Source organism: Cardiocondyla obscurior, linkage group LG23, assembly GCF_019399895.1.
Source record: "Cardiocondyla obscurior isolate alpha-2009 linkage group LG23, Cobs3.1, whole genome shotgun sequence".
Taxonomy (NCBI): Eukaryota; Metazoa; Arthropoda; class Insecta; order Hymenoptera; family Formicidae; genus Cardiocondyla; species Cardiocondyla obscurior.
The window spans coordinates 1,244,737-1,271,838 of NC_091886.1; the positions used below are offsets into that span (position 1 = coordinate 1,244,737).

The 27,102-nt window shown below is 38.6% G+C and overlaps 1 protein-coding gene across 4 annotated transcripts in view; it reads right to left on the reverse strand.

Annotated features, from left to right (window-relative positions):
- The window catches only part of Gaba-b-r3 (gamma-aminobutyric acid type B receptor subunit 3), a 57,415-nt gene that overhangs the window by 29,016 nt on the left and 1,297 nt on the right, over positions 1–27,102 (reverse strand). For all 4 annotated transcript variants that reach the window (XM_070671576.1, XM_070671575.1, XM_070671574.1 and 1 more), the window contains exons 2-5: positions 19,258–21,503; positions 4,116–4,433; positions 2,499–2,603; positions 1,854–1,919 (exon numbers count right to left, since the gene is read on the reverse strand). In XM_070671576.1, coding sequence (XP_070527677.1) covers positions 1,854–1,919; positions 2,499–2,603; positions 4,116–4,433; positions 19,258–21,450 — 2,682 coding nt within the window. In that variant the 5' untranslated portion in view covers positions 21,451–21,503. The remainder of the gene's footprint in view (positions 1–1,853; positions 1,920–2,498; positions 2,604–4,115; positions 4,434–19,257; positions 21,504–27,102) is intronic.

Below are 27,102 nucleotides of genomic sequence, written 5' to 3' on the forward strand. Positions count from 1 at the left end.
GTTTTTATTCGATAATATCAATCCATTCTCTTATGTATGTACACGCTAGTTTCTAATCTGCGTGCTCATCACTATGCGAGCCGGATGTGTACTTGAAAATTCACGCGACAAACAAGACTCTGAAAGCTTCTGCGATCGGATCGCCCTCGAATTACAAAGAGAGAATGTAAACTTTGCGCTTCACTTTGGCATTACTTACGAGGTATTATTGATAATATCTGATTAATACATTTGATATCCTTCTTCAGTTTTGCACATATAATATTGTAATTTATACATATAATACGTAGCGTTACAAAAAAAAAGAATAAGAAAAAATATAGTAGTGAAATTTAAATCGCCAGGTTGCTAAATAGGTTGCTAAATACACGGGGTGAATTTCGAGCAGCTGTCTTCTGTCGCGGAATATAGATTACTGACTACAGCTCTAATTAATTAAATGGTACATAGGTAACAACTGCTTAGATCAATCGTGCGTACTGAAGGCTTTACCGCAGAGATGACTGATCCTCACAGTCATTTGGGCTTAGCAAACCCACGGACTCGAGCTGATTACACTGTGGACACTTATATACACATACGCGTTACATATATCCCGTCGTACACGTTCTATCTCTGCCATATCGTACGGTTCAATATTTTGAATAATGCACAAATTTGAAAGTTTTAAATAATATCTCAATATAAATATTATAGGAATCAAGAAACCATTCACTCTCGATAGTTGTAGATAGAGTTTTATTGAAAATTTCATGACACTGTAAAAACAGAGCATAGGAAGCGTCCCAAGTTTTTTATTTTATTTTTTTTTTACCCAAATTTTATAAGCTATGGAAGTAAATATTAACTATGTGCTCCCACGTTCGAACGCCCGTAAAATCTAGAAATACCGCAAGGGACGCTTTTCTCTTGTGAAGTTCAAAAGGTATTGTTGATGTAGTGCGTGTCGATGAGTATAGGGAATCCTTATCGTCGAGTAGATATCATAAAATTCGAGTTATGTATAATGGATGCATTATTTTTCTATAAAACAAAATATATCTCGCGCCGCTTTCGCGCTTGACACGAGAGCAGCATTTTTGATTTTCGCGTTCAATGTTGAATGATCGAATATGCCTCGAGTATATATACGTGCGTGGTTTTCTCTTACAATTTTTGCAGATTGCATAACCGAAACGTCAATGCCATTATCAGATTTTAAGGGAATTTTATATAAACAGCAGTGGAAATTGTGAGAAAGAGCGTTTTATTTTATCTTCAGCAAATTGTAAAAGAGATAAAGTAAATAACTTTGCCGCGAGAGATAATTAATGGACGTAATTGGTAATGACGTTCGGAAGTATGAGCGCTGCAAAAGTTAAACTTTTAAACGGATTTTACAGTCGCTAAGCGCGCAACAAAACGCGTGAAATTCTTGGGAGCGAAACGAGAACCGGAGTTTACCTATTTACATTTTATCACGTTTCTTCCACTTTGGTAAAAACTGCTTCGTTCTAAATTCAACTCGGTGGTAGAACAACCGCAGAAACGTTTTTTCCCCCCCGTAAAACGGGGAAGGGCTTCCAGACGAACCGGTAGAAACTTTCGAAATGAATGAGTAGTCGAAATGGCAGCTTAACTTTGTCGAAATTTAACGGGGTTGTAATAAAAGTTATTAAAAGCGTTATTAATTAGTCCGTAAGGATGTGGTTTGTTCTTTACGATAACTATAGGTGCTCGTCAAGAATAGCTTCGCGTTTTATTTCCTCTGTTTGATCAAAGATTGCTTGTGGTAATTATGAAAATATCTACAAACAGAATATCATTTTTTCGGTAAAATTAAAATTGTTTTTTTTTTTTTTTTTGCAACTCACCTCGCAAAAGACACGATGCGCCAATCGTGGTGAAAAACTTCCAATAATGATCCGCGTGTCCAATTCCTGCAATAACGATACATATATCTCTTATCAAAAAAGGTTTCAGTTTTCATTTGATGAAGCAACGCTAATACATGTAAACGCGATAAACGATACTAATGAAGCAAAAAAGATAGTGATGATTGCGCGATGAAAAATTTTATTGCATCGCAACTTTGCGTTAATACAGATTGAATTTTCATTCCGCGCTTTTTGCAATATTTATGCCGACCAATATTTTCCCATTTATCTTTAAGGCACGATTAAATCGCCATTTAGTCCGAAATTGAACTAATTCGCGCACATCTCACGCTGCACGTGCAAATTTAATCCCGATGCGTTCATATCACGTTTCCAATCGATCCTTGAGCGTTTATTTCGCTAAAACGGACTTTGCATTTCAAAGCAGGCAAATTACGTCCGAAAGATGAAAGACTGGCACCACCGAGTGTGCCGGCTAATCGATCACCTATCGATCTAATTGCGCGAAATGATCGTTGCGAGATCCCATTGTCACAAATTAAAAAAAAAAAAAAAAAAAAGAGAGAGAGAAAAAGAAAAAAGCAAAACCGGGTGGATTGACGTTTAAACGAGACATTTTACCTTCAAAGTCCGCAACTGCTCCTTGTAATCATTCTCGGCGAACGTGATAGTCGCGGTGCACGTGATATTCGCTTGCTCTAGTTCCGTGACCAGATCGTTCACTGCCTGAAACAGAGACGCGTCACACGTGTGACGTGCTGAAGCACACACCGGGGAGCCGACGGCGATACAGGGTGAAAGGTAGTATGCGCCGTTCGTTTGCCCTCCCTTGCTCTATTTGCGCAAAACAAGAATGTCGCTTGTCACCTTTATAAATACGCATCGTACGTTACGACAATACGACAAAAGTTACGTCCCGTTATCAAAAGGGGGATTGCCGTCGTTTCGCTCGTTTCATCTCGTTCGTTTCTTCTCGGCAGGCGCGTAGGCCACGTCACGCAATTAGATTGGCAACAAAATTCTCTTATCTATCACGACGCATACTACGCGACGCAAAACGATTTGTTCATGACGTTTCGCTCGCACGCGTGAACGTTTTACGCGCGAGCGTTTATTTCCAAAGTAGTTTAAGTCCAGTTTGGAAACAATATGAATTTTAACGAGACGAGGATGTAAACTGACGCATCGATCTCCGCGGAGTTTCCGTAACTGCTTTTACATCAATTACGAGACCGATGACGTACGCAATTGAGAGAAAATTCGGTTTTTGAAAATGCAAACAAATGTATATTGCGGATAAAAATGTATTCCATTTCGTACGGCAATTAAAAAATATGCCGCCGTGTAAATTGCAAGGTACGCGGTACTGCGACATCTTTGGATCCGTTCGTTGTGTTCCCGGACTCCCCATTAAAGCCGGATATGACGTATAGTGGCTTCCGTTACAGCGCAGCGACGGAAATTGACCGAGAATTAACCAAAACATAATACCGAGCGCGCGGTACTTCGGTTAACTGCGAGTACAAATCGAAAGTTAATTAAAGCCGACAAAACGGAACTTTATTGTATAGATCGCGCGTCACGCTGGGCGCAAACGAACTTCCGCGGTGCGGTTCGCAATTAAACACGCGGTTACGTAAAGCGAGACGGAGATAAATATTTCGCGAGAAACGTCCTCGCGCATCACATTATAGAGCGCATTCCCGTCGCATTTCGGATTCCACTTCATCTGATCTCGATATTTATATGGTAGAAGCAGCGATAAGAGGTATTGGATTTGTAAGTGGATATTTTTTTTATATAAATTTCAATCGCGATTAACGTCAGCTGCAAGCTGAGCGCCGTTCTTTATGAAGGAGCCGACTTTCCATCCGTTATCAAACATAATTTTTCAAACAGTTTCTGTCTACAAATTTCGATATTTTACACACGCGTCCATTTATTCGGGGATATAAAATCGGACATATTGCGCTGCGTATTAAATTTTATGTGTAAATTTCACATTGATAATTTTTATTGCGCGAGGTTACGCAATTTGTATGAAGAATTAGATCGAACGGAACGTGGTGGATTTGAGAGAAATTTTTTAAGCACGATCTCGGGGATAAAATTTATTAGGTAGCATCGATCTCACGATCGTGTTATTTCCGATGCGGACTATCAACGTGACGGGAGGCCGCTTAGATAAATTCAGAGAACCGATTTGCACGATATTCGTGGTCCTTACGACCTACTTACCAAGGAATACATGTCGCCTGTTTGCGAAAGCGCGGTGACGGTGTCCCATCCGAAGTGTTTGATCAATGCTATCCTGGCTAGATTGTGACTCGAATCCGGCGCGACAGTTCGCAGGAACAAGGGAAACTCATTGGAATCGGAGAGTGCAGGTGCCGTCGAGCCAAACGACACCTGGATCACGTTCCAATAGGGAACGATTTTGGCTAGAGTCTCGGTGACTTCGGAACAAGCAGTGCCCAGTAGAAATGGCATCAGATGCTTTTTCCTCGTCGAATATAAGGCGTGAAAGAATCTGTCCACGGCCACTCCCGAATCGCACTAAAAAGCAAAAGAATAAAATTTTTATAGAAATGTTTTAAAATTAAAAAATAGAATTTTGATGCTGCAATAGATATGTTTTTTTAATTTTCTGTATAGTTGTAAAAATTAGATTTGCCCTGAAACATGTTTGCGCAAATAGTTTGCGGACTTTAAGTGAAACAGCCGGTAGAGTTAGTGCCGATTCAATATTGACTACGAAAATTGTCATTTGAGCAAAGCGATCGATAAGAAACGGTATAATTGCAGTCGCGGAGAAAAAAGAAAAAAGAAAAAAAAAAGCATTATTCGTACTTTGAACTGCGAATGGCGTTGGACCACTATGATAAGTGAGAGAAAGACCAGCACGTTCTAACGAGCAATTATTCAACGCAAGTTGAGACCGGAGTAAACTCGAAAGCGCGGAAAAAAATGTCGAGGGTCTTGGCGGAGATGCAGGGTAGCGGAGTTACGGGGAGGTAGGGACTTTCCGATCCAACTTTTACAACACGAGTGCTATCTACTCCACATCTTGTTACGATTTCATTGGATTTCGATGAGAGCATGCACTTGAAAGTCGAAACTCGACCAATCATTTTTGAGAGAAAATTGACGTCTTCGTCTTTACCCGTTTGACATAATTCTAAAAAAAAAAAAAAATTATGTCAAGAACTAATTTGAACGTCTTATATCGCTTCGTATAATTAAAATCTGAAAACGTTGTATTTAGTTTATTAATGACGATTTAGAAAATTAAAATCTTTAAAGAAGAGAAAAAAAAATAGATATGTGTGCCTCACAGGGAAAATTTATTATCCTGAATACATGCTGAGCATAGGTTCGTTATCTTCGCAGTGCATTTCCAAAGCCGTGTCTGACAATATTCTGGACTCAACTACTAGCTTAACGAACGTGGTGTGCCATGCATATCCATGACTTTCGTAACATATCTGTTTACAGGAACAAACAACTCGTGTAAATTCTCATTCGAGGTTGTATGTCAGCATCAGATGCGCCCTCAATCCGCTTATTTCTACGAAAAGTAAATCAAATGGTAAAAATTAGCACTTGTAACACAATTACGAGACTCGAAACCTGTTGCGTATAAAGTAAGGCCGGTATTATTCAATATTCAAGAGCGAATAAATCCAAGTAAATAGATATTTCCCGTGAGAATTTTTGTAAAAACGTTGGCACATTTTCAATGATTTTACTTTTTAAAAATATTACAACAATCTTAATAATTTATAAAACAAATAATATAAAAATAATAAATATGCAAGCTTTTTATTTCATCAGAAATTACATTTTAATATTTACGTTGGTTTCGCGTTATAAAAATCAGAACGAAGGTAAAATAAAATAATTTTAATTAATACAATGCCATTTAATTAAACGCAGTATTAGTTTCCTAACGATCAATGCTACATGACTACACGCCCTTACATCGATCATAATTCTCTCTCATCTCCGATAATTAAGATGTCAACCGTGTTTCACGCTAAAGTTGACACTGGTTTTCGCATCAATTGTCAAATTAGTGGAGTTAGTTCGTAATGAATATCGTTAATTGCTCCACTATGATAAACGAGTCATAACTCGGCCACAATGTTCTCTCGCTTATAAATAATTTACATAGCGATGTAATTTTACTCTCTTTTGACTTATTAATAGATGAAAAGCGACAACCGCGAAATAACTTGACGTGTTAATAAGTCAACGCGTTGATTGCGACGCGTGGACTTTTATTAAATAAAAATAACTCTGCTTTTGTAGAATAGTCGCGAACGTTTGTCGTGATAAATCATCGCTTGAATTTAAAATTCAGGAGCGAAAATCCGAGATGTCCGCCGCTACAGATATTATATACTGCAACAGGCAAAACAGATTGTGGGTTAAATCCCACATTACATTTTTCACGTCATGACAGGTTTGCGATTCAACATCGCGGAACGTGTAACGCCGCTGAGAGAAAGAGAGGGTGAGAAAAAGAAACATAGTCGACGCGCGAATCTGACAGCTAGGATGGCGCGAAGGCTTCATGATAAATTACTATTATCTCGAGAGATAGAGAGAGGATCAGCGGCGAGAAAAAGCGGTATATCGACACGGTGACGAATGGAAATGGATTCTTGAAGCGTTCGCGCGAATTCTAGCGTAAAATACGCGGACGGCGCGCGCGACTTACGTATCTTAGACCGCTAGGGACTAAGTTAAAAAGATCTCGCGGATAGTACGAGACCTGGTTGAACAATTTCCAATTCACCTTTCTTGCACTACACCGGGTTGACACGTGGTCCGCAAGTATTTTCCGCGGGGCAAGTCATCGCGGAAATCGACGTTCACGGAATATACGACCTGAATTCTTACAATACGTTACGTCGGGCTGTTTGTTGCAACAATAGAAAATGCATTTTAAAACGTATACCTTTGTGTGGAGAATTTTTTTTTTTTTTACGAAATAATGTACCTGAGATTTAAAATATGTAATCATCCGGTGAGTGTTTGCAGGACAAAGTACATAAAATTTTTTAATCTTTATTATTTAACTCGTGTAATTTAGGCTGCAGAAGACAAAAAAAATTCTTATAAAGGAATTAAAAAAAAAAAAAATATAATGGAAAAGGAAAGAGAGAAAAAGAGATTTGTATTGGCACGATTAATTACTGTGATACTCTCTTTCCAAACTTTCTCCGAGTTCGGTCCGTGCGCCTCGTATTCCGAAACAATAAATGTCGCTTGTCGTTGTTTAATGACCTGCTCCCTTTTCTTGTTTTAACAAACAGCTCCCGCGGGACGTTGTGTTTTCACTGTTCTATTTTCCACGTGTGCTTTTAAAATAAACTATGAATGATCATTGCGCCAGGTTTTACCGCTGTTAAAATGTCGGTGTCGATTTAGCGCGCGTATATTTTATGGTGTTGTTAACTAGCCTCGTATATTTTTTTTTTCTATTCTTCTTATCATTTTCATTGTTTCTGGATGCAAAAATATTCAGCTCTTTTTATTTCTACAAAGGCGAACTAAATTTCAATATTTTTCATATTCGTTTACGAGAATTATCTGCGCGGAGCAACAAAAACCTGTTTGCGCGAAACTTTATATTCTTCAGTTAATTCAATTTTTATTAACCGACACAATTTTCTCTATTTTGTTAGAATCGAGTTACTCTTAACGTGGAACAAAAGTAAAGAAAAAAAAAATGAAATAAAAAAAAGAAAGAAAGAAAGTAAATGCATGTGTCTCTCAAAATGTAAAAAAAAAAAAAAACTGCAAACCGTCTTTACATACTGCTTCACTTTGTGACAGGCTTTGTAAGAACAATGTTTTAGAAAAAGCCCTCGTAATCGTTGAGCTGTATCTTTTCGTAAAATTCCGCGTTACAACGATGCGTGTTTGCGGTAGACGTTTCTAAATCCAAGGTAGCGTAACGTTTCCACCGTAAAATGGAAATTATATTAAGATATTAGAGCATCGAGCATTTCGTGTCAGTCGCCATCTAATATATCGACGTCAGTCGAAGTGACCGCGATTTGCGTAGAACAGCGCAATCCGTGAAAGAGGAAAAGTATTTTTACCGCGTACTGAACGTCTTCAGTATGTCGTTTTCTTATCTGTGCCGCTAAACGTCTCGGAAGAATACTTTTATATCCTCCGCTCAGTCTATCTGCGCCGAATAAGCTTTTTAGGAGCGACAGACAATAAACGTCTGCCTAGTCCGCCGAGATCGTCAATGTATCGACATTTCGAAAATACGATCCGCTTGGTCGCGTCGATAGTTCCCCGCGATATCAGCGCGCGTTTACACGCGCGCGTACCTACGTGTGAGTTTTGCCGCAGCTGATAGTGTAAGGGTGCGCCTAAGTTCACTATCGACCAAAGGCTTTGAGAGTCGAACTACCTCATGAATGGGGTGTAACCGAGACAATGGTCGAACGAGACGTTTTGCGCCGCGTATTCTTGCCGAGAGGCCGGATGTGTAAGACAATGATACACAGAAGTAGCGGGAGAAGACAGGGAAGAATAAGGTCGGGAACGACCGAGGGTGAGTGGGCCGTGAATTTCCGGAGATCGATGCGCTGACCTAGCAGGTGCGCCTAGCAGGGATTGCTGTTGATATCTTTCTCTTCAAATTCTCCTTATCCGCGCCACGTAGATCGCTGACGCTGTAACGTACGGGACGACGCTCATCCGTCACGGTTGGCCGGTGCCGATCGGGCGGAATTTATTCCGCGATTAGACATCGCGGAAGAAACAATCGGTATAACGCAATTAGTCGCTGGCCGGCCGCCAAATCGGTTGAAAGTGCCGAAACACGACTCGCACATGTTCCACCTCCCACGAGATCGCATATAGCGTCAAGATTAGTAATTTGCATGAATTATAATGAAACGTTTTTATTTCGAGCGACGGCGAACGGTATGTGAAAGCAGAAACGCGAGGTTAATTATTAAATTATAAGAGGGTAAATATATAGGTAACGGATTGCGCGTTTTTTTTTCTTTTTTTTCTCCGCGGTACAGTAATTAATTTGCATTGGAGTATGAAATCGAAGGCACGTCAATGCTTGTAATTTTTCTGGCATCGACAATTGAAAAAGTGGCAGGAAATAGAAAGATCGGGAACGCAGCGAGAAACGATTACGAAACGGTTATTTTACTTCCTGGCTTTTTACATCCTTATTAGTAACATCGATAATGAACGAAGCGGAGTGAAACGACGGTTTAACCGTTCTATTCAGAGCCCGTCCATTTGCACCTCTATTCTCTCGGTTTTCTCTAAATGAGATTTTTATGAAACAATTTCTTCGGGCAAAATTGTTTCGCGATCATATCCCAAACATCAATAAGACAGAAAAGTTGAGCGGAAAAGAACGGTAACAATGTGATTTTAAACCTATCAATCAGGGTGTACCACCCTTCATGATACTATGGGAAAGCGCCTGTGGGGAGATTCGTGTAAAGGGTAAATATACAATTTTCCCTTTATCATAGTATAACTCTCGCTATTTAATTTTTCAATTTTTTTTTTTTTCTTTTTTATTCCATCGACGAAACCAATCATTTATAATATCTCATTTTACGCGATCTTATCAGCATTTACAGATAAAATGTATAAAACGAGCGTCTAAAAAGAAAGTAGAAAAGTCTAAAATGATATGATCGACACAGACACAGTTGTTGCTCCGCATCCGCAAATATCTCGATACAAAAGGACATCGGTTCTATTTTTGCCCGGCGATTCTCATCGCATGGCTGCATTTCGTGCCATTGTCTCGTTCTCGTTTTGTTCCAATATGCGCCTTTTCATCGTCCATTATCGCGCACAGATAGTGTACCGTCTGTCAGAAGAAACTAGAGAGAGACTATCTTATCGATGGCGATGCCAATTGCCGCAACAGATGCCTTTTTATCCCGGACTTTTGCTACGAATTGCGAACTGTTGGGCCGTTGTTACATGTACGTACAAACGTGTGCTGGAATGCCTTCAAATATGAAGGCGTGTTTTGTTCACCGGAAGTATCGCGCGAATATCCGCGCAATCTTCGTTATTTGTTTCGATCGTTTCATACACCGAGCGGAAAGAGCTTCTCTTCTTTGTCAGGAGCACACTTTGTTCGTTGCTGCAACTCTATTTTTATTGAGTTTTTTTTTTATTAATTATTAACGAAAAAGCAATCACGTTGGCAACAAAAACAAAAATTTTCTATAAATCTCGCGATCGTGACGTTCTTCAGAAAAATACCAAAGAAAGTTTGGCAAAACATACATTTATATGTACCCTTTTCGCTCCATTTCTGTGATAACGTTCCATAGATTAGAAAAATTAGTCACTCGTATAAATCATGCGAACATAGAGAAAATTGATTAGGCACTTAGAAAAATTTATAAAATCGATTTATATAATTTTATATACTACGTTACACGTTTAGATATATCTGTTGGATGAATGGCTTGTAAAGAAAAATTTCACGATAGCTTTATTAAACTTTAGAGGGAAACTTGCCGATATGCTCGCTATAAAAACGGTGTAATCAAAGGAAATATTTTGTCGTTCAGTAAAATTGAAGTGGGCGAAATTATATCGATTGCTTAGGATTTATATCGCGACTAGGGTCTACATGAACTTTGATATTTTCGAGATACGATATGGCGCCCAACGAGAGTTCTTTATCAGGCTCATACGATGTGGACGGGAAAATCTCTCTTCTCGATAAAATTGTATTATTACCACGAGAAGTTTCAAGCGAAGTGCTCACGAAAATGCAGAGTGAAAAATGTCTTTGTGTGAGCGAGAGGTACTTCAATCTTGTATATTGTATATCGTCTTATATATTGCATCACGAGCGTTTCACCTAGAAAAACTCTGATAAGACTTAGATCTACCAAATCGCATCCGTGGTCGATTTACAATTTGACGAGAATTTACGTAAAATCCTTGAAAAAACTTGAAAGACCCTTCGTGAATTGGGGGTTACCCTTGGCGACAGATTTTACCACTCTCTGCATATGCGTAAGAATGAAAACTTCTAAATTTAGGGTTGAAATGCGGTCAAACGCCTAGCATGAAATTTTTTTTCTCTATTTTTTTTTCTTTTTTTTGGGGGGAGATTTTTTTTCCTTTCTTTTTTTTCTCTCTTTTTCTTCTTTTTCTTCTTTCTACAGCGACAAAGAAAATAATCAGTACTTTAGATAAGTCTCTGGGTTAAGATATTTCATCGGAATGGAACTTGAAGAAGTTACATATAATACTAGGATTTAGATAATACCAATAAAGAAATTGCGTTTCTTATAAAATTATCCAAGTGCAACTTTCTCTTATCATTTTAGATGTGAAATATCATTTTTATTATTTCACATTTTTTTAAATATGGTACTAATATAATACTAGTTATATTAAAAAACATTAATTAAAATTAGGTGATATTAAGAAAGAATTTTATATAATAAATGGCAGTAGTAAGGAAATTTTGCAAAGTACTTTTTTTATATTTTTGTAGATCTTTCTAAAGAGTGATAAATTATGATAAAAATTCCATACAACTGAGCTCTGGAAATAATAATAAAAAAAAAATTTGTCTACAAAATTACTACAAATTTTATATTTTGCATTTTTTATTTAAAACAAAAATAAAAGAAACTTTTACTGCGATTGAATACGGGATGCATTTTTACGCTACGTTCTCTCGTCAATTTGATTTCTATCGCAGCGCTGGCAATTGCATCGTGGATTATATTTTCTAAATTTAAAATATTGCAGGCCCACATATTTATATTTTCGTATATAATAGTATTAGTCAAACAATGGACGAATATTATCAATATTTAATAACAATAACTATATTATTTCTATTCTATAAAAATCTTTTCTTCTTTAATCGTGTGCGTAAATAGATATTAATCTTTTGGCGTGACAAAAAAATTTATTATTTAATAATTCTGTATGTTTAACGAAGGATTACGTCGAATCACATATTTGGATCATGCAAATATTCGCATTAAACATTTGTAGTTAATAATTGGATAATTGACGGAATACATTTAGTTGATATTATACACAATGGCATTCTACACACGAACGTAATTAACAAAAACAATAGCCAGTATAATTAATACTGAGAATGTCGTATATCAGATTCTATAGGGCTGCAAACGTGTAGTGTTACAAATAATTTTGTTGCAATGATTGTAATACAATTTAATAACATAATAACATTAACGTCGATTTTAAGATATACATATATGTACGTGTATACGTACATCTTAGATAGAGGAGTGGTTAAAAAAAAAAAAAAAATAAAGTAATAAAAATAACGATAATGGTGATAAAATCGTTTTGCTTCCAAAGGCGATTTTAGGACGATCGAGACTTGTATATCGGTGTCCTAATATAACTAGATAAAATTGATATCCGTTACGGTATATTCGTCTTTGATGTTAAACCGGATTCGGCTCGATACTCATCGGCTGCCTACAAGGCGGAATGTAAGAGTAGATTCAGGGATTTCGTAGAAAAGAGGATTTTCAACCGGTGGGTAAAAGAGAAAGGAGATTAATGGAACGAGGTAGAACGTGGGTAGACGAAGTGAACGCCAGAGTATGTATGAAAAAACCAAAAACGATACGGTAACGTGTAATTGTCCTCAATTCTTTAAATTGAAGAGAGAATCTCATCGCGCTCAAAACGAGCTTCGGCGGTCCAGACTTCCTTTGATTGATTTCTACGTCGCAGACTTTTCTGAATTACAGAGTCGTTTCTAAAATGTCGAAAGCGCGCAGCGCGCAAATCCATTCCGGAAAGTTTCCCGCGAATATTTCGAGAGTGACAAAAGTTTGTTAGCCGCAAAAATTTGGCCCGCGTTGTAGGAAGAGTTTATCGATAGTATTTTATTGTCATTAAATGGTATTAAGTAACTGGTAAATTATCTTTTAAAATAATCGTAAATACTAGTACTCGCGCAGTAGTTTAAACAATAATTGATCGGACATTGTGATGTACGATTTCACTTTATAAAGCAGACAAAATGATATATTCGATTAATCGCGGTTTGAAGTAGAAGTCTTGGGAAACCGTGACTTTGCAGGAAACCCTTATTTTAATCACTTTCTTCGACATTACTATTGCACGGTCGCCAGCGTTGTCGCCTTCAGACATAATACATTCAAAGCACAACGACTGAGAAAGGGCAAGTTCCAAAGAAATGGTACAAGAACGTAGGTCGCCTTGTACCATTACTTCGCAAATTTTGCCCCTTTCAGAAGTTGGCACCCTGTAATACACCAAGTTATACGCTGCACCCACGATATCATTGTTGCCGTTAGATGGTTAATGAGAATTTATAAACCCGGCAGTTCAACATTCGCTGAATTCTAACCACTTGCAATTATCGCTTTCTCAAACGCTAATGTTTTGTTAATTAAATCATTCTCGATGAATTCTATGCAAACCGCTAGCAATTTAAATGGCATGCACAATCACATGCATCGTAAGCACAGATTGCACTTTAATTTTCGAAATAACCATTAAGTGTGACATACATTTGCCGTTGGCGCTTTTTGTCTTTTCCGTCGTCGCGCACACATTGGGAACTCTGATTTATTTCGCAAAATACAGAATTGTTTTTCCTTTTTTTTTTATTTCAAGTTTTAATTAAACTATTTCTGCAAAAATCATTAGTTTCCTCTGTCCGAGCGGTCCGCGAGTTCACTACAGGATTTGCGATCTGAATGCGAGAGTATCGCGGAACGTGCCATGATTTCGCATGCCGAGCGCGGCGCCGATTAGTTTTTTAGTCTGCAATTTGCGACCGGTGGCGGGAAATTCCGATTATCGCTCGGAGTGGACCGTTTCGTATGCCGCCAGACTCGCGAGGCAATCAGAAAAAATCTTTTATCGCGCCGGGGGGATTTTAAGGGTGTGCGCGAAGTATAATGAGCGTTCCGGACCTCGGCGCGAAACGGGAGCGAAGGCTACCGCCGGCAATTAATCAAACTTTCTCGCCTCTTCTCGCGGAAATGGTGGTACAGGGAAACTTACCCTCGTGGCCACGAAGCCCCTTTAAACGTGCGCGAGATAACAATTTCCAACGCGCTTAACTCTTTCACATTTACACAAATCCAATCAAACGTACACATGTCGATAATTCTAAATTGAACCGAGAGTTGAGGAAGTTAATTTTCGATATAAATTCAAAGTAATATTTGGTATAAATTCTTTTGTAACTCGTCAAACTCCGGAGCGATATTCTCTCCCATCTTTTCCTCGTTCTTTAGCCGCGAGACAGACAGATAGCACACACTTAGCGGTACGTGAGATGTTACATCTGCCTCTATCATAAAACTTTTTATTCAGATATTTTTATCATTACGTTTTTAACGACGTGATTCAGCAATATGATAATCTCCTTACATTACGTAAGCAATATCTTGACAAAGTATCAACGTATATAATTATATGCCGATGGTTTTCGAGGGTCTTCGAAACTTTAAAAAGAGGACTGGCAGGGAGTAAAAAGCATCTTCAGTCGGTGAAATTTGTGGCTATGGCATTTTCCTCGTCTCTTTGACACTTTTTATCTTTGAATACCTCTTTGTACCGCTTTTTATATTTTGAAACGGAAATCTTTATCGATTCTCATAAATGTACAGTTTTTTTATCTTAAAAAAAAAAACTTCTTTAAGAATTGTTGCGGTCTATAATGAAAGAGATGAGGAAAATTGCCAAGCTCGAGAGTCATAGAAAGTGTTTTCTCGATAAATAAAGACTTGAACTCTAAAGAGTTAATTTTGCTTGTGTTTTTGTTAAAACAAGATGCTTCAAACTTTTCAAGCCGACCTATTTAAGTTATTGCCACAAATGCGGCGATATTACTCGTTAATTTCTCTGTAGGACAATATATTAGCAGAGCAAAGCTTCGGTAATGTTGTGCAATCAATAATTTATTAGCGTTGCGGTTGCGTGCATTAATAGACAAACTACTGCCCGATAATTTTCTCAGAAGTGAATTCAGCCTTCTCCGGTGACCCCGTTCGAAACATTTTTTGAACGAAAGAAATTAAATTCCTAGCGGTTGCCAGAATTAAATCTTTTATAGGAAAATTTATAATTAACTTCTGGCCGGCTATGCAAAATGTGTACCGTTTTAAGATGGAAAAGTTTTTATCGCGTTACGTACTATTTAAAATTAATAAATGAATTTTGTTAACATGTCACATACGCGAAATGAAACTGGCAGTTTAACTTGAAAATGGATGTTGTAACTCTAAATGTAATTTCTTGCAATTACATCGTTGAACGGATAAAACGCGTTAATCTCTCTGCACAAATGTAAAATTTACTTAATTAACGGTTATAATTGTATTTGGAGTATTCTGCAAACTTAGCAACAAAAATTAATATAAATTCGTAGGAATTCCATTTGGCATTTTAGTCTCCATTATCTTTTCGTACTTTTATTAAGATGAAGTAATCTCTTTCGGAACGTGCTTAGATTAATTAACGAAGTGTAATAATAAACGTCCTCATAGAACGTGATTTTAATTTTACATTTACGGTAAATAAAATTTGTGTCTCAATTTAATAAATTATATTCTTGCACAATAAAGCGAAAATAATTTCAACTAGCAATTACCGTTTCTTATAATTATCTTATCATTTGAGAAACTGTATTACTTAGATTTTTATGCCGGCATATTAATTACACATCAATTGATTCATACGGATTAATCTCTTGAGCAATTATTATCTACTTTTTTATTCAATTTCATGGGACTTTGGTTTGCGCATAAGTCCGCGGATATCATCGATATCCTCAAGCGTAAAGTTCGACTCTTTGTTTTATCCCATTCAGAATCGGTAAAACTTTTCCCTTCGCGCATTTTTATTCGTTTACTACTTTTACGAGGGAACGAAAATCCGGAATAGCTCCTCTTACGAAACTTTTCCCTAGTCAAGAATCAGTTAAGTTATCGATAGCCCGACGACTGTCGTCCGGTATTTTCGACGTAGCACGTCCGCACAATGATTCGCGACGTATGTACAAATGTGTCGAGCGGTACAGCCAGACGCGCGCATGGAAGGAATTTATGTATATGCAGAGATGAATTCGCTCGAGGCATAAAGACCCTTTGGGGCTTGTACATAATGAGACTTGTCCGCGATGGCAGCTTTGAGGATGAGAAGTCATGCAAGTTCAAACTTGACGAACAATTCGAAATTTGTGCACGCTTCCCTGCATGGTAATGTTGAAGTACGAATTCGTGTTAAGTGAATTATGTCCTCCGCTTCTAAAGCGGAGCGCTTCAGCAACGTTAATATCGCATGTGTTAAGTTTTACGGGCCTCAATGTTAATCAATTTACATTCATACGTGCAATACTTTCTTCGAAATTTAGTTTGATTTAATTTTAATATATTAATAATATTATGGCCGGGCAAAGACGGTCTCGGCGAATTTCCCGCCCCTCATCGCGCCTCACCCGCGTCTATTAGCGTGCCGACCAATCTCAATTATATTTTTATACTCTTTATTCGGTTCTCGCTTTACAATTTAATCTTTCTGACCATGCGGCTTGCTTACTCGCATCTGACTCGCGTTAGCCCTTCTCGACGCGCATCGCGCCGGAAATGCATAAACCCTTCGGCGTGCTCGCCAATCGCTTCCTGTTCTAAAAACATTCCTTCGCGCATAGACGTATTAGCCTACTTCTACATTCATTTCGTTAATATATCTCAAGATTATTCTAATACACGCGGAACTTTAGGACTTCATATCATTTGCGAAAGTACCAGCCGTTTTTCAAAATGATCTATCGCCAAATTTATTGCCTTCGCGATGGGAAAAGGAAGTCTTTCCGGCAGTAGAAGTTTCTTTAATTATTCCCTCGCTTCGACGGTGGATCTAAAATTCGGGTGGGCGTCGGGCGAATTAGCGAATACATTGGAAAACGCAACTTACTGAACAAACTAACCTCGTGTTTGCCCTAAAAGAGGAAGAGCGCGTAATGGTAACGAATTGCGGTATAGTCACGAACGAGGCGCGATTAAACCTACGTTTTGTCTCGCCCGCGTTTGGATGAAAGCAAAGCGCCGAGAATTACCGCGCGTTTGAAAGTTCACACTGTGGTACGCCTCTGTAACATTAAATCCTAAATAGTTTTGCGCATACGCGGCATGTATTTAATGGCAGTGACAGTCGCTGGTAGTTACAATACCTGTCGAGGTGTCCAACCGGGTTTGCGTTAATGGGACTCGAAATTTTAAAGCGTATTAATATTATGAATTCATAACGCACGCAGTTACGTCGTACATGTCTATACGCAGTTAGCGGGCACTTTGAACGGGAAAATTTGTAACTCGTCAGAGGAGCCGACATAAAAAAAAAAATTGGATCGATAGGGCAGGCTGTTCGCTTTTCTTGAAATCCTCCTTGACGTTTAATTACGTACGAACGAGCAAGTAATCCTTTTAAAATTTCATAACATATCATCGTTAAAACGCATTGTATCCCACGGTACGAAACCGAACGACGTACGTAATCTTGGCGTAGTAATTAAAAACAGAAATAAACGGAAGTTGTTAAATCTCTTAAATTCGAGCAAAAGGGCTTGCAAGAAATTTTCCTATAAACTTTCTTTTCATAGATTCTGAAGATAATAATAATCTGCAGTCATTATATGTTTGTGTGACCAATTCGCGCGCGTCATTATAAATCCTTACTCGCAACTAATTAACGTTAGCCCTTCTCGACGCGCATCGCGTCGGAAAAACAAAAATTCTTCGGCGTGCTCGCCAATCGCTTCCGGTTCTAAAAACATTCTTTTACATATAAATGTATTAGCCTACTTCTACATATTAGCCTACTTCTACATGAAGAAACACTGTGGCCGGCAGAATTATTAAAATTTCGCCTCTGGCGAACGTGAAAAATGCATTCACATGTGTGCATTACTTTTTTTTTATTTTTTTTTTTTTATAACCCGACGAGAGACACCGTATGTGTAAGAGCGGCATCGAGAAAACTAGAGATCTCACTTGATGTGCTGATTTCACCATTTCCTAGCAACGAGCGTAGTGCAAAGCGTGTGCGGAAATGTAAATTATAATAGAACTGAGATGAAAAGGCGATAAAATTGGGAAAAAAAAAAAAAAAAAGAAATTTCTCGTTCGCTTAGCTTATTTTATTACAAGTGCAAATAGAGTCATTGTAATATATCACGGTGTAAAATAGAATCTTAATTAGACAGACCCATTACATTTTTATTTTTGAATATATCTACGAATTGGCGTGAAAGATTACTCAAAGTCACTCGCGCCGAAATTATTCTATCTCCGAGAGCGCAGAATGCACTTCGTTAGTCGACGTTGTTTTTTCTTTTAAGCCGCTTTAGTCAGTGATCGGTGCCTCTATGTAACTGAAGGACGAGACAAGAACCGATCGCCCGTCGTTAAATTTCAAAGCGCAACGTGAGCGAGCATTGCGAAGAGTATTTCGTACGCTAGAAGCACCGCAAACTGTTGGAACGCGTATGGTAGTTAGGTTGCGCTGTCAGAAGGTATTCAAAGCTGTTTCGAGGCGAGGCATCTGACAGCGGTTTCGGCTTGTCGCCAGAGAACCATACGACATTGCCGTGCAAACAGAGAATTTGCGAGTTGTACAGAGATTAGGAGTAGTTCGACGGACTTAGGAACGCCGGAAGCTTAGGGCCTCAAAAATCGTAAATCGAAGATTAATAGCCAAGCATTTTCCGTTCTCCGGTGTCTGACGCTCGTCGGGACGTCGACGCGTTTACGTGGCATTTTCTTCTCCCGCTTCTCCCTACTATTCGCCTCTTATGCCTTACATTATGCAAATATACTAGCGGTGTTTTCTTATATTGCGCATTACGCAGCATTCTCGCGATAACGTGTCAAAAAAATCGTGCGCGAAGCTCGGCGCATATCATCATCTCATCATACGCGTAAGCCGCATGATAATGCCTCGCACAAACGGTGGAACGATTTTTCGCGGATTACAATACGCGAGCACACGGAGGAAGGAGTCCGAAGCGATATTTTCGTACGATCAAACCCGTCGTTCTTTAATACGGGATTTTATGGCCGAAAAGTTTGATTACCATGGAGAACGATGTGACAGCATTGACGCAGAAAAGGTGATAAAAGTTTTTATCGATATGCATGAATTCGGTGCTTTTTAGTTTGCCAAAAAATATACGCAAAAAAATTTATGCGAAACAGCGGTAAGGCACACTTGATTCGTTAACGTACGGATAAATTAAATTATACGTCTTTCCAATAATTTCTTGCTCCCGGGATGTAAAATAGAATTATTTAACAGGCAAACTTACCCTAGTATCGTTGTAAATAAGTCGCAGGCGAAAGCTCTTTAACATGCCCACTTCGTTGATATGCTTGACCGCTAATTTAGCTGCTTGAAGCTCGCTAGATCCTTCTGGCCTCGGAATTGCTCTATGCGTCATCTCGAAGAGACCTAGGATAGTTATATTAATTTTCTCCATCGGTTCCGCACTCGATATCGCCACGTCTGTCTTCGGTTTGCCGTCGGAATCGTTTTTGGCGCGTGTTTCGTTCCCAAACTCAGTATTCGCGAGTTTTTCGTCGTAATTAGATTTTACTCCTGGCAAAGATCCTTCCGATACTTCGGTAACGGGTAGCCACGACTCGTCGTAAGTACTGTTCCATTTTGCGTCCATCTCGGTCGTCTCTTCGTTTTTATTGTCCGTCGAGACCTCGTCTACGACGCCATCGAAACCGTCGTTCGCTTTGTGATAAAGCACGTCTCTGCTAGGACTTTTCGGCAGGTCGGGAAGCACGGTACTCGGATACCACGTAGATGTTTCTTCAAGTACGTCCTCCTTATGCGGGCCGAAGTGTCGCCTGTCAAACTTTTCGACTTGCGCCGGCACCGGCGCCGACTTGTGATTGATTTTTACAGGAAATTTCTGAGAACCCTTGATGGCGAAAGGCGCTCCGTCGTCGACGACAATATCGGTATCGCTGTCGTCGCCAGGCTCCGCCGATATTTCACTTACTTGCGTATAATTATCCTCGTACGCTTGATCCTCGTTCGATTTTCCCTTGCCGAATTTTTTTATTCTAATTATCGACACGTCGTCGTCGCTCGACTCCGAGCACATAACGTTACGACAATTCACAGGGCGGATTTCCGTTTCACCAAGATCCAGAGAACTGTCGACGTAGTCCGAGTCAATGTCGGTCCGATTTTCGATTTCCGAAATTCCGTCGAGTTCGACCTGGTTCTCCATTGAGACAGTGCCAGCGTTGAAGTCATCGGCAACTACATCAATTGCGATTACATTGACGTCCGAGTTGTTCGTGTTCGCGCTCGTGAACTCGTTACTAACGTCATTTATTACGACCCCGTCGCTCCTGCGAGGCCGATCGGTTGAGCTTTCGGAGCCTCGTTCGCTTCTACCTCGATTATTAAGTGCGTAGACATCGCGACGGTCTAAATCAGTTTGTCTCGCGGTCCAGAAACCAACGCTCGAGCGATCGCTCCGATCATCCGCGAGATCGTTCAGCTGCTCCGCCGCAGCATCAATATCACGCTCGCTCGGTCGACTTAAAGCTTCACTTTCGCGCAAATTTCGGTAGGCCGAATAATCGTTTGTGCGTTCACTCGCGCGATTACCGGAAGCGAATAAATTATCGGCGCTTAGACTCGCTCGTTCCGTGACAAAGTTGACTTCATTGCGATCTCGCCGGCTCCTCGCCGGCTGCATTAAATGATTAACACTCGGAACCGCGCGTAAACGCAGCTGGTCGATCGGGACTTCGAGTAATGCATCCCTGGCATTGTAAACGTGAACGGAGGTTTCGGGTAGATTGCTGGCACTTCGGAGGAGTCTCTCCAAGTTTGCTTCATTATCGCTGTCGTGAAAATGGGCGTCGTTGTGATGGGAAGTAGCTCGAAGCGTCGGCACGTTATGGCGCTTTTTAATCAGATTGCCGAACCAGTCCTTCGTATTTTTTTCACGCTGCTTCATACTTCGAGGATCGTTTCTGCTATGTATCCGCCGAGCTTCCGCGGTACCGCTCAGTCGATCGCCGGTCTTCCGTTTCGAATAATCACGTTCACCGGCTACAAAGTTTACGAAATTGTCGTCATCGAAACCAGTTCGTCTCGTCACTAACGGATCAGATCCATCGCAGTTCCTCGGGGGTTTATACGAATCGCTGATGTGATCGTCACCGGCCACGTCGCTAGCACTTTGACCAGCCATGCTTGAAGCTTCGTTTTCGCGTCGCGTCCATTCCGGGATCACTGTGATAGCGCCGAGGTCTCTCTGCTCCGGGTATCTCTGTACTTCAAGGTAACGGGGAAGCGAGCTCAGGTCACGGCTCTTGGGCCTCGTCTTCTCGTCGCACGATAAGGTTGTGCGGAGAAAGGTTAGGCCGAGAAGGAGAAGGGTCAGGCAGTGGCGTGCCTGAAGGGCTTCGGAGGAAGAGAACAACAGGAGGAGACGAGAGAAATGCCACCGTGTGCGGACGCGCGTCATAATCAGTCGTCGATTTTGTGACGACTCGAGGCGCTCTTCCGGTTCCTCCTCATCTGCAAAAAGAAATCGCGTCGTGAGTCCGCGGTTCCAAGATGTGTGTCAAATCGATAAAGCGTGATCCGCGCGAACGTACATTACACAGATTGCAACTAAAAGTAAAGAGCTTCTCGCGGATAATAAATTTTTTCCAGGCTCGATCTCGCCGCAATTTTTTTTATTCGGGAAGTTCGTTTGATTTAATATTTAATAGAAATAGAAGTAGAAATCATATTCCCCAAGTATTTCCTCCGTAAATCAACAAATGCGATAGGCTTAGACGATAGATGTTCTACGTGTGTACACGAAATTGATATCGAACTTGGTACTTTTTACTACGTTCTTCTTCTCTTCGAGATCGAAAAAGTACTCTCGAATAAATCAGATAGCTCACCATACAGAAGTAACTCGCGAAACTATTTGAGCCTTTCGCTATTTATAGGCGAAAAGTTTATTCGCTTGTGTTACAGATACCGGCTCTCCACTTGGCATCAAAAGCTTCCATATATCTCGCGTAAAGAAAAGTTTCCCCGTTTTTCCGCGCAAGTATTTTACATTTAATTCGCATTCGCGAGACTCTTATTTCGAACTCGGTTCTCGCGATGGGGATCCGGACGACACGGCCTAATTATAATTTACAATTATCAGGATACGATTATTGTAACAAAGCTCACCCGTGTAATTGGAAAATAAAGTAATCTGCTAATGGAAATATTCATACGTAAATTCCCGGATCGGCTAACCCGGTATCACACCCGGCCGATTTTACACTTGAAAGATTCGGTGTTCTCAATTTCAAATATAATAGGCTTACGGGAATGAAATAATTTCATTAAATTGGCAAGCAAGCACGAATGAAATTCAGACAGAGGTATTACGGCCCAGAAAATATATCTGCGACACTGTATTACATTTACGAGCCACTTTGGGGCTTCTCTTTAATTACGCTAAGAATTTAAAGCTTACCCCGTATCAAAGCTCGTTAATCTCGTTTTCTTTTTTTTTCTTTTTTTTTTACACAGGTCGTACACTTACGTACGAAATGAACAATAATCTAGAAACTTATTGGCCTAACCCGTACATTTTATTTTTCGGATTGTACGAGTAAAACGTGTTTGCAGTACGTATTAAGACCAATGAAATTATCGGTTATTACGTTTATAAAAATAAAAATTAATTAACATTTGTTTTCGCAAACAATAGAACGGAATATCTAACGGTATCGAAGTGTATTCGAAAATATCCCACGAAGTATGACTGAGAAATAAAAGCGGCCAGACTAACCTGTCTGAGTAATTCGATTTTCATCGACAGGTAATGGCTTTCTCAAACGAGATTAGACAAGTCTTCGGGCCGAGCACGTTTTATCTGCGTTATTATTACGCGGTTAAGATGGAATGTTGAAAAATTAAAAACGTAGTACCGGCGTGACAATCTGGTAATAAAAGCGATTAGAAAATCTTGTAGGGAAATTTTTACGAGAGATAAAAATGTCATCTCGTAGTTGAGTCAGAAATGCGACAGCTTCGAGAGCGCGAGAGTTGTTCGGGATTATTTGCGTATCTGTATTCATTGTGTAAATTCAAAGTAGATCAACATCTTTTATAATTACGGCCGAGCAGACGCTCGCAGGCAAATGTCCACTGGCATTTACCGCACCTTTGTCGCAGTCGAAAGATCCATTAAGACGTAATACAGTTACAGGATAGTATCGTGCGTCAGTAACATTGTTAGCTCCAAACTTTGTTATGAAGGCGCATGAAATGTTTCAGAGCACGGCTGTCGACCCTTCCTCTCTTCTTCTTTTTACATTGAAGGAAAAAGAATTCGCTGTACATTACAGTATGTTAGCACGAAGCTGACGTTACATCTTGTAATTTTGTCACGCATACTTCCTTTTTGTTTCGTCCTAGAACTGCGATATTCTGCGAAAGGCGCTTTTCTCGTACTCGGGAGGGAAAAAAAAATGATTTGCTCATTTGGCGAAAACCATTCTTTTCTCTGAAACTGAAAAACTTTGTCGCGTAATCTGCTTAATGGTGGAACGGATATTGAAACAGGTACGATGGGAGAATCAAAGGTTTAGCGAAGTTAACTTTTCACTCGGACAATAAAATTGTTGACCTCGCTGAATACTCATTATGCAATTCGACGATAATGTAACGAGCTAAAATAACAAGATAAATATATTAATTTTACGCGTAGGTTATACATTTTATTGGCAATTTATTGCTCTTGCAATTTTTTATGTGTAAAGTTACGATTTTAAAAGACATAATTTTTTAAAAGCATAAATAAAATTTAAATAACGCAATTATGTTCAAATAAATTGGCCTCTTTTTTTATTCGACAGAGTTCAGTTCAATCTATCATATCCAATCTATCATATCGTTTTTATAAAATTTTTATTACGATTAGACGACACCGTACATATAAATGTACATGAAATATCCAAAAGCTCGATACATATATAATGCGTCGGATTTCAAATGAAGTTAATATGAACCAGTGACAGCTAACAAAAAGAATGATAAATGACTAAAAAACATTAACGTCGGAAATACATTGGATAAGAAAGGAAAAGGATATATTTCTTCTATAAAGATATTTTTCTATTTTCTATTCGGGCAATGGGCAATCACTTACATATTGCACGAGCCTTTTCCATTTCTCCCTCCAATTCGAAATAAATTAATCAAACAAAAAGAAATCAAATGATTATCTCTGAAAAGAAATTTAAACCTATATCGAGTTTAAGAATATTAATTAATTGTTACAAAATAATTAATATAGGACGAGATAAGGATGCACGGAATTTAGTGACGATAGGTCTCAATTGCGCGTGTTCACTTTTTAAATCTTAGGTTACGTAATTCGCTTCTACACCATTCGCTCGAACACAGCTCCATTTAGTCGTCCACTATTAATCAAGATCAATACCCTCTTTCGCCTTTTCTTCGCAATCTTATAAATCATTTTATATTTATGAGGCACAATTCTATGTCATTATTTACTCCCCGTCGGACAGGAGCATTATCTCGGTAGCTGCAATTAAATTGGCTTTATTTCGGTTTTTTCGCGATAAAAGATTGACCGATACTTTTCGGCGAATTTGCCGACTGACATAAGAGCGGAAAATGCGAACGTCTCGCGGCGAAGCAGATATCCGTCGAATCTGACCTACCGTAAATTGCGGTCGTGCGTTTCACGTATGTAAAGGGTGGGTGGGTGATTCAATTCAAATGGAGACGGAGTGATGTGTAGGATAGTTCCGGTATTTCCTATATGTCGTTCATACCGGAAGTCAGGGATATGTGAAGTGTGTCTGATTAAGAAATGTCTTGGATGCCTCGTAGTGTTTGCGGAGCACAAAAAAAAATGTTCTTGGATAATAAATTTCCAAATTATTTTTAAGATCGCAAGTCACTTTCCAATTATTGATATTAAATTGTAGAGAAGTTACCTTTGGCATTAAATTCGATTGATACGAATTATTATAACACAATTATTTCTTTATGAATCAGTGGATTATTAAATTAAAAAAAAAAAATTTTTTAAAGAAATCTAGGTAAAATTTTAATAAATATATTATTACGAGGAAGTTGGTGCTATCTCTGGTATCTAGAGTCCCTAAAGGAATTTCTTCGAAATTATGTGTGGGATGTGAATATTGGCTTCTACAGCTTCTACACCTACTTGCATTGAAATCTTACAGCGATCAATTAGATCAGTTAAATTAAAATTAAATAATTATTATAATATTATCAAATATACGTTTTATAATTAGACAAGTTACATATTAATACAATCATCGTTTTTAAAATCATTTATATGCTAAAAAATTGGATTTAGTATTTTTTGATATTTTTATTAAAATAATTTTATTAGTTATGTTTTTTTTATGCATATGTTTCTGTTCTGATAAAATATTCTGAAAGCAATACAATACGAGTAATATTATAAAAGTAACTGAGCGAAAGCAGGAGAAAATACTAAGAAAAGAAAGGATTAAAGGGATAAAAAGATTCAGACTTTTAAGTAACTTGCAGAGAAACCTCAATTTTTTATATATATATATTTTTTTTTTAATTGTAATAAAAAAAAACATCTCAGAAAATTATATTTTATTAAGCAGTTAACGATGGATTGAAGGTAAAAAGGAGAGGCTCTATTCATTTTATCAATTTTAAAAGATATAGCTTTTATAACGCATATCAATTGAAGTGTCAATTTATATTCATATAAATTACTTTATTTTTTTACTAATTGATTAATCATGCAAATGAAAAATTTGATTTTACGGCCAAATGTAAATTGCTGCGGCGATGCTAAAACTATCAGTCAATTTTATTATTTAAATTAAAACGCGGACGTGGACGTGATGCTTAAAGCAGAAAACATTTTGATAGATTGATGTTTCCGATCTCGAAACTTCTGAACAAATGTGGCGCATTACAACGAGACATTTTCTATAGAAACAGCAGACAAATTCGACATGTGACTGAGATTAAATTTGAGCTTCCGGAAACAGCTTCGCCAAAGTTAGATATTCGTGGATTGTATGATGAAACAGTTTCACTTCTCGTTTCCTTGTTTCGTATAATGAGTGTTACTTTACAAATTCCGGCATTTATTTCGGCATACGCATAAATCGCTCAAGTTTAAATAAGGGAAAACGCTTTAAATTAATATATCGAAGATTGCGGGCGACGTGGAGAAATTAACTGCGCCTCCGTTCGATTTGCAACTGTGAATACATTAGCATCGGCTTGACATAACGTAATTGAATTGTTATTTATGAGAAGCTAAACAATCGATTGGTATATCGCTTAAGTGCCAATGATATCCGACGTACGATAGTCTTTAAGAAAATAGAAAGACGCCGGTAAATTGTCGTGCCGAGAAAATCCACGAAAATGGTACATTGGATTTTATCAGCTATCTCGTAGGTATACTGCGCGAACGTCGGAGTTTTTAGCGCAGTTTTCTTCAAAATGCTGGAAGATATTGAGTTTCTTAACGTCGGCGGGATCATGCCAGCAGAAAAGTTTCAAGTAAAGCGCACATTTTCTCACGCACGTAACACCGAGCTGTAAGGAAAATCTGAGAAAGACGCGCGGTTCTCAAGTTTGTATGACGGTTTTAATTTTCGGTAAAAAGAAAGCCGATACGGAGGAAAAGAAAATCATTTCGAACGAGCAGGTGACTATGTAAAATGTACAGCTAAGGCGCTTATGTGAAAAATGTCAGCGATTCCTTGCTATTATATTAACGCGTTGAGATAACATAAATTTATTTGAAAATAGCGTAAATTCGTTATATCGTTAACGTGTTATTTCTTGTTAACAAAATTGCATGATTACATTTGCAAATTAAATCATTTTTTACGCAATTTCTCTACCCGCAATTATAATTAATATTCTATACGCGTTTTGTTGAAACACTTTGCAATATTAATATAAACAATTTACTAATTGGTGAAACTGCATTGTAAAGCTGCAATTGCCATTGGGTACTCGGCACATACACACATATTTATATATATAAACTGTGAATAGAACAATATCACTGATCAAACGAAATACCGCGCTGTCATCCTGAAAATATTTTAATAAC